Source organism: Schistocerca piceifrons, chromosome 7 (genome assembly GCF_021461385.2).
Source record: "Schistocerca piceifrons isolate TAMUIC-IGC-003096 chromosome 7, iqSchPice1.1, whole genome shotgun sequence".
NCBI classification, from domain to species: Eukaryota; Metazoa; Arthropoda; class Insecta; order Orthoptera; family Acrididae; genus Schistocerca; species Schistocerca piceifrons.
This window is the reverse complement of record NC_060144.1, coordinates 579,111,182-579,128,745: the sequence shown is the minus strand read 5'-3', so window position 1 is coordinate 579,128,745 and position 17,564 is coordinate 579,111,182. Positions and strand designations below refer to the sequence as shown.

General features: G+C 43.9%; 1 protein-coding gene across 1 annotated transcript in view; it reads left to right on the top strand.

Annotated features, from left to right (window-relative positions):
* LOC124805307 (cytochrome P450 6a2-like) overlaps positions 1-17,564 on the top strand; it is a 119,491-nt gene that overhangs the window by 35,299 nt on the left and 66,628 nt on the right. Inside the window, exon 2 of the mRNA XM_047265823.1 lies at positions 16,570-16,920. Within this exon, the coding sequence (XP_047121779.1) occupies positions 16,585-16,920 (336 nt within the window). The 5' untranslated portion in view covers positions 16,570-16,584. The remainder of the gene's footprint in view (positions 1-16,569; positions 16,921-17,564) is intronic.

The window sequence follows — 17,564 nt, the reverse complement described above, 5'->3', positions numbered from 1 at the left end:
GAATGGGTGACTATTTTACCTCCGGAATATTTTACCCAAGAGGACGCCATCATCATTTAATCATACAGTAAAGCTGCATGCCCTCGGGAAAAATTACGGCTGTACTTTCCCATTGCTTTCAGCCGTTCGCAGTACCAGCACAGCAAGGCCGTTTTGGTTAGTGTTACAAGGCCAGATCAGTCAATCATCCAGACTGTTGCCCTTGCAACTACTGAAAAGGCTGCTGCCCCTCTTCAGGAACCACACGTTTGTCTGGCCTCTCAACAGATACCCCTCCGTTGTGGTTGCACCTACGGTACGGCTATCTGTATCGCTGAGGCACGCAAGCCTCCCCACCAACGGCAAGGTCCATGGTTCCTATCTGAAAAAGACTCCACCGTCTCATTGACCTTCTGTGTCAAATTAGCTAACTTCTCCCTAAAATATCTTGCTTTATTCTACTTACGATATCTTTGTCGTAACCCATCTGCCAGTTCTTCCAAAGTGCTCACATTACTATGCGTGTCACGGTACATCACGAACGTTATGGCTTCCCCTCGCAAGTCGCAAATTTGCCATACGTAACGTAGTTACGTCCGACCAATTCCTCATTGCAGCTGTTGCCAAAACATCGTTAATGAACGCTGTGACATTATCTGCTGTTTTACCCGAGAAAGGTGTGATCAGGTTAGCTACTGAAGGATATATTTATTGCAAGGTTGGTCATTGCTACTGACTTGCACTCACTTGAACTCGTTTGCGACTCTTGCGCCGAACGCAAGATCTCCATTTGCGTCATTAATTCTTCATGACGTAACTTATGCTGTGCATTCTCTTCTAACAATTTTGAGACTTGCTTCGTCAGAGCAGCTATACCCACTTCAATACTAATGGATCTTATTTCGGGCATGATTTGTGCAAATCGCCAACGACTTACTCTATACTGAATTTTCTCGTCTGAACAATAACTACACTAGATACTCAACTCCTTTCTCACAGTTGAGCACTGCACACAAGAAGACAAACAAGAATCACAATGCACAACTAAACAAAATTACTCCTCCCGCCTTGTTATTGCCCAGCAACGCTCTCTACAATTGTGCGCTGCGTGACCAAACCGTCTACAAATTGAACGTTCTACTGGTACAAACTTCGTGCACGGCTCCCCACGCCCCGTTAAATTACACACAGTACATTTGATTGGTACCAAGTACGTTTCCCAACTGTTTCCCTTAAACTCAGATAAATCTGCTGTTTCCGCAGGTCTCACGAAGTGCACTCCCAACAAACAACGTGCATCCATAGTTATTAGCAAAAATCGCCTCGTGCACTTACCACAAGGCTCCATAGAGTCGACAGTTCTGACCCCAACGCTGTGGTGTCTGTCTTGCAGTGGCGGTGTCGACTCCAGATACCAGATCCGCAGGCCAGTGCTGTAGTGGGCGGTTCGAACACATCTGATACCAAATCCGTAGGTGGTGGGCGCGAGGACTTCTGACACCAAATCTGTAGGCAGTGGGTGCGAGGACTTCTGACACCAAATCTGTAGGCGCCCCGGTGGTCCTGGTCGCCTACGGTGGACTGGATGGCCGAGCGGTGACCTCTCCAGTTGTCAGGATGCTAGGAAATGGTTTTAGAAGCGTCAGAAACGCGAAAGAAACATTGTTAATTCATAACACTTTTATTCCTGCCGAGTACAATGTGGCTTGGTGATATCAATGACCTTCCCGAGTCCTCGCTGACTCGTAGTGATGACGCCAGCTCCGGACCGCACAGTCTTGCTAGGGCAGCAACTCGTGCTGTGATGTAGCGACGGAATGTCCTTACTGCGTACTTCGGCCACGCATGGCTGGTGGCAGCTGGCTGGCCGGCTGGCTCGGCTGCAGACAGCAGGAGGCTCCGGGTTGGCGTCCAGACGCTGTCGGCACGAGAGGCGTTCTCATAGTGCGGATTGTACTCTATCCCACCCCGTCTTCTTCCCTACTCCTCCTGGTGGCATGTCCGCAGTGGACGGGTGGAATGGGCTGCAGTCCCCCAGTGTCGCCGGCTCACCCGGTTGTGACGGCGGGTATCTCGACTACGGCTCACTGATGTGGTGAGCATTGGCGGCGAGCGAGTCTGCTGCGATGTCTGCTGATGCTGGGTTGATGATTGACAGCGGCAGCAGAGAGGGCCAGAGTTGGCACTGTCCCCTCACATCTGTTGCTGGATGGGCCGCCCTTACTGCAACATCTCCTTAATAAAAATTAACATGTGGATCACAGAGCTGAGCGCTACGCAGCGACCCAGTACACATCTAACTGCAAGTCTGACTGCGAGTGCGAGTGTCCTGTTGCTCTCGAAGCTGGCGTGCTTAAAGGAAGCACGAGCGACGTCCTGACGACATGCTCGTTTGTAATGACCGCATTCGTTCCACTTATACTGCTGATTCATCCTTCGCACTCGCCCCTTAGGTGTCACGTGTTGTTGCGACAGACTTACGCGAAGTTGTGAAATGCAGTACAGCTGACGCTATACCTCTGTCTTGCACTCTACAAAAGTCTCCATCTAACACATAGCCGCGTGCTAAGCAATTCTCTCCCGCCTGTTGTGTGTAACCAGGCCATTGCCCCTGCGTGGCGACACATTCCATATCTGTGCAATCCTCTTACCTCTTGGCTAACCTACTGCCTCTGGCTCTCGGCATAGGCAACGAAACTTTGACAATATTCCAGGTTTCCAACTCTTTACTATTCCGCGACACTACATTTATGAGCTCTAACTGTACCTTCTGACCAAATTCTGGCTTTCTACCTTCATTACATAGCGCAACTTATTTTTCTCTTAAAACGGTTTTTTTACGTAAACGATTAAGTCTAGAACAGAAAGACTCGGTATTTGGAAGATTATAGCACTAAATTATATTGTAACAAAGTTTTAAACATAAATTTTGATTTTTAGTTTCCTATTTAATTGTGGTACAATACTTGCGCGCTACGCGCAGACGCGTTAAGGTGACGTGGCCTTACTAGCTGTGAACTGGGGTCAGTCCTGGCACACTAGCTCACCTCTGTATCTCACACACGATACAGTGCTTGGCCTGCTTCATAATGATTGCAGCCCCTCTGCCTGCCAGCTTCGCACTGCTCTGTACGAAGTAGGGGATGCAGGTTCGTGCTATGCGTGTTACATCCAGATGTGTACGGAAGTGGTGGGAAGATACTAGCATGATTTGTGCCTGTTGTTACTTGTGAACAAATAGCGACCACTCCAGTGATTGTCAGAGTGACGTCACGTTTTTGCGCAGAACCTGTCATGCCTTCTGCGAGAGGATTTTGGTCTGTGTTCCTCTTTACTGCTGTGTGGTGCTGCAGCTGTGACGTTTACCCAGAGTGAATGTTAACAGCGCTAGGCAACACTGTGGACAGTGGTTGTGCAACAGTACTGAGTCATGTTGCATGCAAGGTACTTGGATTCATCACTGCGTGAGTGATGTGGCTTTAAGTTGTTTTGTTGACTATCGTTCAGTTGTCCACGTGAGTGGTGTCTTTTGGCCATGTTTGCATCACATTAGAGTTTCCTTCTACTGTTGATTTGTGTCTTCTTTATTATATATGTTACAGGAATTGTGCCTAATTAAGTTTGGCGTTTCGTTGCAATGATAAGATGTCTCCTCGTTCCTCCCCAATTTTAATTAATATTAATTTTGACTTCGTTTTCCTTCATTATGTAAGTTTGGATTGATATAAGAAAATATGATGTTTTTGTGCGGTAGAACCAGCTGCTATTTGCTCGTTTGAAAGTTTTTTGTGCCCCGGTAGTTCTGAGAGAGAGGATACAGAAGTTACCAATTTGACCGCCACCAGGTGACTGTTTCGTAACCAGAACTGTTTCTTGGCTTAGGGCTACGTGAAGCCTTCCTGTGCAGAAAATTAATATAATTTTTACAAATGTTGTTGTTAAAAGCGTAAAGCATTGAGCTTAACATTATTGATTATTCTCAAGATAATACAGTTGGTGAACTTATTGCCTGAGGTAACAAAATGCATATGTCGGTTGACTGTAGTCAAAATTTATGGCTGTAAAATCCCTCTTGCCATCAGGTGTTCATTAATGAGTCGAGTAAAAGCCCCTTAATGTTCCCCTCACCCCTCCCTCACTTCCACCGGCAGAAGCACGTTGCAGAAAATGGATTTCCGCCCATGATCATCACACATCCTATTAAGAACCATTTCTCGCTTTTGAAATGTCCAGAGGATCATCATAAATCGTGATGACGTTAGTGTAATTGGTTCAAATGGCTCTGAGCACTAGGGACTTAACTGCTGAGGTCATCAGTCCCCTAGAACTTAGAACTACTTAAACCTAACTAACCTAAGGACATCACACACACCCATGCCCGAGGCAGGATTCGAAACTTCCACCGTAGCGGTCGCGCGTTGCCAGACTGTAGTGCCTAGAACCACTCGGCCACGTTAGTGTAATTATTCACTTTGAATGAAATATCATCTCTGTTCGTCTCATTGTGTTTTGCTTTCAGTTATCCTCTGTACTACTCTTCAGTGCTTTCCATATATGGTTTAAGTTCCATAAATCTATGTTACTAGTTAGTGACACAATATGAAGAATTTACCATGGCTCTTAAGGTTTGCTCACCATTGCATATGTAGAGACCAAGAACGTTGCTTTCATACTTCCCTGGAGCACTCTTGTCTCTGAGGACCGCTCCTCGTTCGGGACGATGTACTGGGTCCTATTACTTTAAAACTGCTCAGGTCACGTATCTGAAAACCTATTCTGTATGTACGGACCTCCATTAACGATCTGCAGCGTAGCACTGTGCCAAATGCTTTCTGGAGATCCAGGAATATGGGATCTACCTGTTACCCTTCATTGATGATTCGCAGGCTATCGTATGAGAGGAGGGCAAGCCGAGTTTCGCGTAAACGATGTTTCTTAAATCTGTGTTTGTCTGTGCAGAGGAGCTTTGCTTTCTCGAAAAAATTTGTCACATTCTAACTCAAAGGGTGCCCAAGAAATGTGCAGCAAACAGACGTTAAGGACGTTGGTTATCATGAGTACCTTAAGCAAACTGTCTTCAGAAAATCGATACAATACTACGTATTCAAAAGCCGCACTATATCTACCGTGTCGTAATCAGGAGTAATACATTCACAGAGATAAACGGGTGAAAGACACAGTGATATATATATGACATACTCGCGCGTACTGACCCTGGGAAAAAGCAAAGCCTTCTAAACTCACCGGCCAACAATATAACCTATAGAGAGATCATTACAAGCACCATTTAACCGCGCAATTCCGCCCCTGGACTTGATAACCACCTGTATTAAATTAGCGAGTGAGTCTACAACATTCTGCAGGTACGTCGCATTGAGGTCAAACTATTCGTTTGGGATTTTATAGCACAGTTTCACCAAATTGTGGAGATATTGATGTCTTGCCAGAGGTTGACAATGGCGCATCAGTTATAAAGTTCTTTTATTATCACACGACCGGTTTCAGTCTAAGCCCATCTTCAGGTGTCATAACTTGGTGCTGTGGCCGTGGTGGACGTGTACTATGCGCGGTGTGCTACCTATGAGCGCAGAACAGGGAGTCCCGCGTTCGGGGGCCACAGCACCAAGTTACGACACCTGAAGATGGGCTTGTAAGTTCCCGAAACCGGTCGTGCGATAATAAAAGAACTTTACAACTGGATCGCTATTTTCCACCTCTAGTATAATTCTCAGTTGCTGATGTTCCCCCAACAGGATTGATGTCTGGGCTTTACTCGCTGTTCCAACATACCCCAAAAATATCTGTTTGTTCCAGTCAGTTGCTTTGCGAGCCAATAGACATGTGATAGGGTGGGAGTGTGTTCAGAAAACAAACCACATATTCTTCCAGCCCGATGAAGTTTACTGTCGCCTTTATGTACCTTTTGTGACAAACGGCTTCTTGCGAGGTGACCGACACCAAATGTTCATTTCGTACACTTCCCGTCTCTCGCTAACAGGTAGCGATGGACCTTCATTCACTGCCTGCAGCAAATAACGTCGAGTTTGGAAGCGATTTTGATACACAACCTCTGAAACGCGTCTCTATTCCCTTTCAGTCAGGATCTTTTTCCGTCCAAATTACTGGCGTCGTGTTTATAATGAGAATGTGTTACACCACTGCTTCTCGACACGTTGAACAGTTCGCCACGAAATACTAACAAATCCAGCAACGTCACACATCGTACGGCCATGGCCATGGTCAAACACAACTTCCCCTTTTTGCGACTCTCTCACGTTCTTACATTTACCCAGATATATGTGCAATGTCCACTTGAAAAATAAATGTCTGCAATGACCGGTATTGTCTTGTGTTCACGTAGAGGCAGTGTGGGCACCGAGGTTGCACGTTACTCTGTCGCTGCGCCGACTGTAACGGCTGAACGATGCATCTATGCGTGGGCACTGGTGTGACAAATTTTTTGTCGCGTCAGTTTATCAAGAAATTAAGCTCTGACTGCGTTATCCGGTGTTTATGGTTAGCTGTAGTTTAATCTTCAGTAAGCTATCTAAACCTTAAAGGGTGGCTCACGTTTGGAATATCTCATCGCCCCCTGCACGCCTCTTTCCTACCCCGCCGTCCGCCGGTCGAAGGAAGGGAGAGAGAAAGACTAGGGTCTAACGTCCCGTCGACATTGAGGTCATTATAGATGGAGAAGACGCTCAGAATGTTTGAAGGATGGAGCAGGAAATCGGCCGCGCGTTTTCAAAGAAACCATCGCGGCATTTGCCTGGACCTATTCAGGGAAATCACATAAACCTAAATCTGGATGGCTGGCTGTCAATTTGAACCACTGTCCTCCTGACAGACAATCGAGACATTGTGACGCCCGTAGTCCGAGTCCTTGCCTACTGGGACAGTCTTTAGGATGTCTTTCGTAACCACACAAATATAGGCTGATTCATATACAGGCTTGTACTGCAGTATGAGAGCTTTAAATGTTTTCCTACCTATTTTTTTCGCTAAAACTAGGCTCGGAATCAGGATCGGTTTCTTTCGTCGTCACCTAACTCCTATGGAATTCATCCACTAGGCTCACAGGTACCTTCACATACTTGTAGAGTTTTATATTTTCTGGAAATTGGATGTCGTCATAAGTTCTGGAGCATTCTCAGCGTCCTGCGCGGAATTTCCATGTGGAGAACGTATGGTCACAATCAGACCTTAGCAATCTTGCGCCTCTTTCGTCATCCCCTGTCACGAAAGAGAGTGCTCTTACCTAATATGGGCGTATACGAAATGATTTCGGCTCATTCCTTTGCATTAAGGTATCTGGCGAATTGCTCTGCACCGAAGCACAGACTAGCTGTTTCATTTATTGGCAAACTAAGAACACTGAGCAAAGGACTTGAAAGGGCACTTTTCTCAGATTCCGACATTTTCCCACGCTGCGATGCAAAAGTTTGAAATGTCCCTACAGCCCTCCTCGGTAATGATGCAAAAGCGTAGCGCCTGAAAGGACTTCCTCGGGTTAGGTGACGCTTCAAACAGCATAAATGATTGAAAAGTGGCCAGAGACCAGAAGTTCGTGTCGCTTTGGCACCAATCTCACCACAGTTCTGCCAGGTTGTCACAAGATATAAAGGTATTCATCACCCTCTCCCCTTACCTGCATATCACCCCATTTCTTGACGGCTCTTCGATGGATGTCAGAACCGTGACGCACATGTTTAATTCACGCGATTTTTGTAGATGGCTGAGGGAAACATTTCAGGCACACTGACACTCTGAATTTACACGAAAAATCCTCAGGAGGTGGCATAAAAATCATTAATGAAGCCAAAGATTCACTTGTGACATTCACTTAGGCGTTTTATCGGCCGGAAACGACATTTTGCAGTGCAGTATGCAAACATGAAGACTCTTCACCCATTCCCACAGGACGTAGTGGGGTTGCTGCCACTTTTGAATGTAGCATAACCACAATATTTGGTCTGGGATACAGGGTGGAACCGCTAGGGACAATTCAAAACCATTCAACGAAGCTTCAACGTGATCCGAAGCAGGAAAGTGTGTTTATGGTTATTTAGTCCTCCTGTTTTGCACCCTCCTCTGGCGTTATGTGACACTGACACATACTTGAATAAAACAGCAAACTGTCCCTCTCTGGCCTGCTCCTTCCCAGTTCAGCAAGTGCTGATGCATCTCTGTTGAACACATGAAGAATGTATCTCTACAGAGAGAACTATTCACTAATTCCTGCAGACAGTTACAGTATTTTTGGTTTGTGCCAAAGTTTAAATTTTCGCGTCGTAACGGAAGAAAACGACAATGTTTTTTACAAAATTCTTTTGCGCAATGTGTGTCTTTAACTACAGAAAGCTTCACATATTGATTTTAAAGTAAGATTAAAACATATGTTTTTCATTGAGGCACGGTATATAGCGTGTGAATGAAGACAACCCTCCAGCTGAAGTCATAGAAACGATTAGTTTGTTATATTTAAAGTCCAATAAACTTTGTAATAATTTGATTTTAATAGATTATTTACTTACCAATACTGAATAAATGAACGTTCACACAGCACCATTCCTACAACAATTCGCCCATATTTATAACATCTCGTTTCGGTTTTAAGTATTAACAGGGGCCGGCTAGGTGTAGAATCTTACAGCAATATCGATACGCAACACAGTTAAAATTACAATTTTCCTTCAATAGGCTCAGCACCACTGGTTTTGATAGCTGGTCGTTACCTGAGATCGGTCGATTATGTCACAGTTTTCAAAGATAAGATAGCATAGTCATAAAACAGGTATGTTGAGCTATCTCTGTACACAAGGTGGCCTTGTCCTTCACAAGTGTTAACCGCACAGTGAAACTACGCAGCATCTGTCTCTTCACCTTGCGCACCAGCTGACAGTCCCGAAACAGTTACCTCGACGATAATTTTCTTTCATATATCCATCTGACTGCTTTGTTCATCCTACCTGCCTGACCAAAGTGGATAATGAATGATGGTCAACAAACTCATATAGAAGGAGTCTCCTCCTTACACACTAAAATAATTCACTTCACATTCGTAGTAGTTTTAATTTTCAGAAGGCTTGACTCTTTAAATTTTCAGAAAACAAAGCTACTCATATTTTGACTAAATTTACCGCAGTGGTAACTTCTGAATTATTATACTCTTATTCAACGTGAGGATTTCGCTATCTGTGGGAACTGTAGGTTTGAGATCTGCTCTATACTTCCCGAACACAGTGAGTACTCACCTCTAGCTTCACATCTATGCCTAGTCGTACAACGAGTGCATTGAACGCACCACATATAGCATATACAGTAACACCATTAGGCACTAGGCCCCATCGGTCTCCCAAGCCGGAATAAAAAGTAATGAGTCAACAGAACACTGATTTTTTTAACTCTGTCTCAGCCAATCTAATGTACATTTCCAGAAAAAAACTTCACTTAATCACTATTCCTATTGTGCTCTAGTATTGCGCACACTAGGATGGTTAGATTACAAATTGTTCACTAATTGGGAACAAGAATGCAACAGAAGGAAAGTAAATGACGTAAGGTATCCTATCAAATGTTGTGAACAATAAGAAGCAGAACTATGCCGCCCTTACTTCTAAATGTTAAGCTTTGGCGTTCCTAATGATTGGCAACTTGGAGAGACTGAATTGAGCCATGATGCCATAAAAGAACGAAACTATAGCCTGACAATTCTTGTCATAACTGTAATCGCTATCTAAAATATCAGACACAAAATATAGTAAGCTTCCTACGGAATAGAAGACGATGTCGTTTAACTTAATTTATTCACCTTCAAAGAATGGAACAGCCAAACACTACCGCTCATTCACTGTGATATTAGTGACAAATGTTAAAACTGATGCACTCTAAAACGACCAGGTACAGTTTGACATTTTCAACGCAACTTCAGTGCGCTACTAAACACTTCATAATCCAACTTCTCGCACTGATCATCAACAGCTCCTTCACTACGTGACCACTCGACTGAGTCTGCCCCACTACTTCAGTGGTGCGCTTGTCACTAAATCGCATTGTCATAGTGACACGAAAATGCCCTGTGGTGGAGACAGCAGAAAATTCTAGAAGCTAAGTCTCGCTAGCTACTGACTATTGCTAGGCAGCTCACTAGCAGGAATATCGATCGCGGTACTTTTACAGGCTGACGATCGCGAATCATCGCAAACAAGTATGTTGCCGGAGCAGTGCCGTATCGTGACAGTCTCACATAGCGATTGATATATCATCCAGTGGCAAGCGCTGTTCTAACTGGGGTCAAGATTGCGAAGGAGCACGGGGCATTATGACACCCCTTCCCAAATCAGCATTTAAATAAAAGCGTTTATGTTTTGGCATGGATTAAATTTTCTTTTCAGTCGTGTTCCTGAGGGTCACCCCAAGTGGATTGGTTTGCAGTCTGACTGGCTTTAGGAAACATTCAACCCAGGATAGGACAGTCATTCATAGGCTGCCAGAATCAAACGTGACACTGTTTTGTAAGTGCAGAGATGGAACCAACACACGATAAGGCTGTTGAAGGAAGGCATAACATGAGGGGGGAGATACTCCACAAAGAAATAATAAAATAATAACAGAGAGGCGGACTTACCCAATGCTGGTGGAAACGACAGAAAGATACACTGTATCCCTAATTTATAGGCATGAACAGCAGACCTGTTTCACAATATTACAACAAAGTTAATTACTGAATGAGATTTTCACTCTGCAGCGGAGTGTGCGCTGATATGAAACTTCCTGGCAGATTAAAACTGTGTGCCCGACCGAGACTCGAACTCGGGACCTATGCCTTTCGCGGGCAAGTGCTCTACCAACTGAGCTACCGAAGCACGACTCACGCCCGGTACTCACAGCTTTACTTCTGCCGGTAGTTTTTAAAGTTTATTACTAATAATAAAAAGAACATCCTTCGCTTTTATGCCGTATAAATTACGAACTTGTTAAATTTGGGAGAAATTTGTTGCTATTATACATGTTAAAAACAAATACGTGACACAAATACTTTTCAAACTCTTGCCAAAACCTTTTCTTGGGTGCGATGGTGAAGCTATGTACTAAGCAATAATGTAAACAAATTATATAAAATTATCTTCCCATCTCATCCTGTCTTCTCTGTGTTTGTCTCATCCACCTACCTCCATCTGTCCACCTCCATCTCCACCCTCACCACCCCTTTTCCTCCCTTCTCCTCCGTCTCCACCCCTACCTTCGTATTTCATTCTTCCACTCTCACTACTTATCTCTTCCCTCGCCATCTTGTTATCCATCTATCCTCCCCTCTCCCTCCTCAGCCGTATACCCATTCGAAAACATTCTGATACTACATGTGCGAGATTCTACTCATGCAGAACAGTCTAGATCAGGGCCGGCCAGAAATTCTGCACGCGTGCGGTGCTCTTGCACATGTGCAACTTCCAGGTCACAGCGCGCACGGCGCAGCCGTCAGCGTTCAGGTAGTGCATGTTTCTACGCACAGATGTCGCTCCTCTGTTACACAAAGTGCGTTATCGACACCTCGTATGTATATCACAACCTGGGCTGTAACTGTAAGATCTGTTGCTTCATCGAGGGCAACAGAGAAAGCAACAAAGTATTTAGCCTCATTTATTAGCTGCCTGTGCAGATCTCTGGCCATAGCACTGATACGTCTTGTCACTGTTTGTTTGGACAGACCGATTTCTTGAAACCTGCTAACGTTCGTGGGACACACAAGTTCTGCAGCATTAATCAGATACCCTTTCACAAACTCCCCTTCGGAAAAGGGTTTCCCAGATTGTGCAATTCTTAATGCGATTTTAAAACTTGCTCGCAGTGAAGATTTAGTGTGATTGTCATTCGGGAAAATTGAAAACAGTACATTGTACAGCGTACAGTAAGTCAGACATAAATGTAACACAACAAACTAAGAGTTCAAGAAGTATCAGTTACTTTGACGTACAGTAAAATCGAGTTGATGTGTCTCATCCATTTTCTGAAGGGCATTTAATTTTGCTTGCCGTTCTTCACTGTTGAGTACACTACACTCGTCTTTGTGATATGTATTGTAATTTCTTTCAATTGAACACTTACGCTGGACGCCTATTATTCGGCAGCACAGCAAACACTGTGAGTTTCCACCAACGACTACAAAAACGAATCGCAGTTCCCAGTCATTTTTAAACGACTGAGAACATAGATCTCCCGTCCTTTGCTTTTTCACAGTACCTGCCATTTCTCATTACTTCTCTGTTAAGGTTACGGTCGCCAGGCGTAAACGAGACTGGATATGTTGCGCTCTTGCTTGTACCACATAAACAGGGAAGTGGAGCCGCTGCCGTTCATTTAGGACACATGTCTAATAACAGATGTCGCTGTCGCACATGTGCAGCACTTCCGCACGTCTGCACACTGTGCAGCGTTTGGCCGGCCCTGGTCTAGATGGTGTGTGCTACCAAATATATACGTACCCAATTTGTTTAAAATCCAACAAATGATTTAGGAGGAGATATGGATCGTACATTCACACACAAACACACACACACACACACACACACACATACACACACACACACACACACACACACATATATATATATATATATATATATATATATATATATGTGTATATATATATATATATGTATATATATATAGTTCCATTCACATACGGGGTACATGGAGAATAATTGCTAAATGCCTCTGTCCACGCTGAAACTAGAAGAATCTTGCCTTCTTAAAATGTAAAGGAGCAATGTGGGGGGAGGGGCTTTAGTACATTCATGGAGTCCTGATTTAAAACTATTTTTTTAACTTTTACAAGTACTCATACACGAATCATTCCGTGAGGTTTCGGGACTGCAGCCGGATAACTTCTATTTCTAGTCAAGATATTCCGGCTGACAATAATTGAGCCATTTTCGGGTGAGTGTTTTGCACTGCAGTTTGCTAGTTCATATCGCTCACTTTGTGCTGAAAAGTGGCGCGGACTTGCATGTGCCAAGGCAGCCACTACATAACAGACCTCTGTCGACTTTCACACTATCTTCAAATAGTCCTCCATCTTTGAGACGAGGGCAGATGCGTAATGGTGATACCACATACGCTCGGGAGCGTGCTCGCGGAGTTGAAATTCAGATGTCAAAATTAATAAAATTAGCTGTCACTACACATGTCATTGGTCATAAAATGTTTTCATTGTGAATAAATCATAGAAATCACCGAGTGCCAGCCCTTCTCCAGTTGAAAATCGGCATCACGATAATAAAATCATGCACTAAAGTTATTTCCACTGATTCCTTAGTAATTGAATACCAGAAGATCTCCTTGAGACAGAGATTGGCGTGGTAAAATAACCCATGGAATGTCCTGTGGATGTACAATGCTCGGCTATGTCTGACTTATGGGCTGCGAAGAGCGAGCGTTACGTTGACGTTCAGTGCATCTTTCACCCACGGTGCTTGTCGTCTGACCAATGTAGGCATTGCCACATTGGCAATGTATTCTGTAGATTCCAGCCCTCCCTCGTTCTTTGCCGAAACAAGAACAGCACAAGCCCTTGCAGGTTGGCGAAAGATTACTTTGACACGATGTTTACTTCAGATTCTGCCTAATTTCGACAAAATATGGCGGACGTACAGGTGGAACGCCCTGACGTAGAGAGACTCCTTCTCCTTCTCTTTATCTTGTGGTTGCACACGTTTCTTCTTCTTTGAATCTATGTTGACCTGCTGTGGAGAATATCCATTACCGTTGAGTAATGACTGTAGGAGTTCGAGCTGCTTTGTGAGGGTATCTCCATCAGACTTAAAATGTGCCCGATGCAACAACGTCCGGAAGACGTCCTTAATTTGTGATGCGTAGTGGCAACTACAGACTCGTCGATGGGATTCAGATGCTGCAAATAAAAATAAAAAAAAATCGTGGCAGTCCCTCTCTAGTGCAAAACACTCACATGAAGATGGCTGAACGGTTGTTAGACGAAATAAGGAGGCAAGAAGTCGAAGTTATCCTGCTGAAATCCTGAAACTTCATGGAAAGTACACTGCGCCGGGAAAAGTTTTGAGGTTCTCATCCATGGAATAGTTTGCGTCTGTGTTAAGGGGTTTCCCATATCAATGTTTGCAGTACATACGACCTAATTTAGCCAACTGTACCTGTGTGATCGTTTCATTTCATATACCTACAACATATTATACTTTCCAGTTGTGACTCAATCATATTGTAGTCATACAGAACTGTCACTTCTCATTTTGTGAAGTGGACACTTTTTCTATTTCCGAATAATTCAAGCTAGTCACCAATCTTTGCAACAGTTTGAAACCTCATCAGCAGCTGATTGATTTTTTGTGCACATTGTTTAGTTATAGTCTGTGGATACTATCCATACTGCCTGGTTGGTATATAACATTCAATACCAAAAGCAAGGACTCCAAGATATATTGCTGGTGTACATCAGAAGTGGATTCTGTATCTGTCGATTACTTCTCATCCTAGATAACATGCTGCATCATCAATATCGATAAATCGTCAATCGCGTCATGAATTTCGAGTGATATTCCACAAGATCGAATTTTCAACAGCAATGGTACTTGTGGTACTGAGGCAAATGCTTTTTACAAGTCAAGAAATGCTTTACCTACATGGCTGCCTCGTTCCATGGCTTTCAGGACGTCATATGAGAAAATCGCATGTTACGTTTTTTGTATCCAGCATGGAAGGCGGCGCGTGGGTCTGCTCCTGAAAACTGAAAGGTAGGCCGAAGGTACGAAGCTAGGAGGAGCAGGTGTGATAAAACTCCCGGCACTGCAGTGTGAAGTAAAATCACCTTTACTTAACTTTGCGTACAAGTAGTGGTTCGCCCACTGTGAAATAGAAAAATTATAAATTGCTAGGTCGGCTCCTCGGAATCAAATGGGATGAATCAGGAGCGGAGCTCGAAGAGCTCCCCAGAGCCGGCTAGGTGGCGCTGCCGTCGGTGTCTGTCGCAGTGCCAACTTAAGGGGGGGTAGGACGTCAAACGGGCCTACTTGGAGCAGCAGAGGCATCACAGGACATTTTAATTTCCAGGGTCTATACTTTTAGAAATAAATTCACAAAACTTTGTCAGAATCACCAGGAAGGATTCGGGATTCACACTCATTGCAGTGGAAGTTCGAAAACATAGCAAAATAAAAATTTTTTGCGTGTGAAAATTCGTTATTTTTTCACTTACTAATGGCTGCATTTGTTGCTATAGGTACACTTTTCTTCATAAGTTAGAGAGATCCTTCGATGAATTTTGCACAGCATACATACCATACCTACAGGTGCATGAAACTCTAGAATTTATTTAATTTACGAAAAAACCAATCAGCTATTGTATTTTAAACTTCATGTTTATAAAAAACACAAATTTTGTAGTTAATTCCCTCAACTTTTACCACAGTTTTTAATAGATTTGGAAAATTCTAGAGTTTCATTTATCTTTAAGTATGGTTTGTATGCTGCGCAAAATCCATCGCAGAATTTCTCTTATTTATGAAGAAAAGTGTACCTATAGCAACAAATGCTGCCATTAGTAAGTGAAAGGGGATGAATTTTCACTAGCAAAAAAAAATTTATTTTGTTATGTTTTAGAACTTCCACTGCAATGAGTGTGAATCCTGAATCCTTCCGCCGGCCGGGGTGGCCGAGCGATTCTAGGCGCTACAGTTTCGAACCGCGCGACCGCTACGGTCGCAGGTTCGAATCCTGCCTCGGGAATGGATATGTGTGTTGTCCTTAGGTTAGTTAGGTTTAAGTAGTTCTAAGTTCTATGGGACTGATGACCTCAGAAGTTGAGTCCCATAGTGCTCAGAGCCATTTGAACCATTTGAACCTGAATCCTTCCTGATGATGCTGACAAATTTTTATGAATTTATTTGTAAAAGTATAGACCCTGGACATTTAAATGCTAAGAGTGTGAATTCTGAATGCCTCCTGGTCATGCTGACAAGGTTTTATAAATGTATTTCTAAAAGTATAGACAGTGGAAATTGAAATGTCCTGTGGTGACTCTCCTGCTCCAAGTCGGACCGTTTGACGTCCTACCGCCGTTAAGAACTTTCACCTACGCCGTGGCATCGTTGCTATCGATACCACATTGTTTCACATGGCTGATGTCCTTGTTGGCATGAGAGAGATCATAATGTTAGATTAGTTTTGCTACGTTTGAGCGCACAACAGAATGATAAGGTATTGGATAAGGTATTGGGCAGTAGTTTTGTGAATCACTTTTCCTGCCATCCTTCGCATTGGGTGTGAACTGCGCTTTTTTTCAGTTGGGAGGCATAGCATTTTGTTCAAGGTATCTGCGGTATATTACGACCTTGCGATTGGCTAATTGTGCCCTACGTGACATATGCCGTCTGAAGCATTACATCTGATATGGGACCTCGGTGCTGTTTTAGCCATCACAGCGGTTCCTAAGCTGTACTGACATTAACATGTATTTCACTTAGTTTCTCAGCATTTCTGGTAGATAATAGAGTAATGAGGCTAGTATATGTAGATTTGGCACGGTCTCGTCTACTGACTTCATAACGGACCTTTTTCCAGGGTTCTCCAGCAACCATGGGCCTGCTCCTGGAGGACGGCAGCACGGAGGTCCTGCTGGGCCTGGCTCTGCTGCTACTGGTGGTCTACCGTCACGTGACGGCGCAGTTCGACTACTGGGCGCGCCGGGGAGTCCCCTACCTGAAGCCGGAGCCCTTCTTCGGCAACATGCGCGACTTCGTGCTCATGCGCAAGTCCTACGCCGAAGTGTTCGGCCGTCTCTACAACGACAGTGATCCGCACCCCGTCGTCGGCTTCTTCTTCCAGGCGAAGCCGGCTCTGCTCGTCAGAGACCCCGAGATGGTCAAACTGGTCCTCATCAAGGACTTCGCGCACTTCCCCAGCCGCTATCAGGTTTGCATAGCAAATTTTCATTCTGTTTAACTGATACCTAATTCAAACCAGACAGGGTCGTAGCCTCTCCCCGATGTTATTCAACTGTATATTGAGCAAGCAGTAAAGGAAACAAAAGAAAAATTCGGAGTGGGTATTAAAATCCATGGAGAAGAAATAAAAACATTGAGGTTCGCCAATGACATTGTAATTCTGTCAGAGACAGAAAAGGATTTGGAAGGGCAGTTGAACGGAATGGACAGTGTCTCGAAAGGAGGATATGAGATGAACATCAACAAAAGCAAAACGAGGATAATGGAATGTAGTCGAATTAAGTCGGGCGAAGCTGAGGGAATTAGATTAGGAAATGAGACACTTAAAGTAGTAAAGACGTTTTGCTATTTGGGGAGCAAAATAACTGATGATGGTCGAAGTAGAGGAGATATAAAATGTAGACTGGCAATGGCAAGGAAATCGTTTGTGAAGAAGAGAAATTTGTTAAGATCGAGGATAGATTTAAGTGTCAGGAAGTAGTTTCTGAAAGTATTTGTATGGAGTGTAGCCCTGTATGGAAGTGAAACATGGACGATAAATAGTTTGGACAAGAAGAGAATAGAAGCTTTCGAAATGTCGTGCTGCAGAAGAATGCTGAAGATTAAACGGGT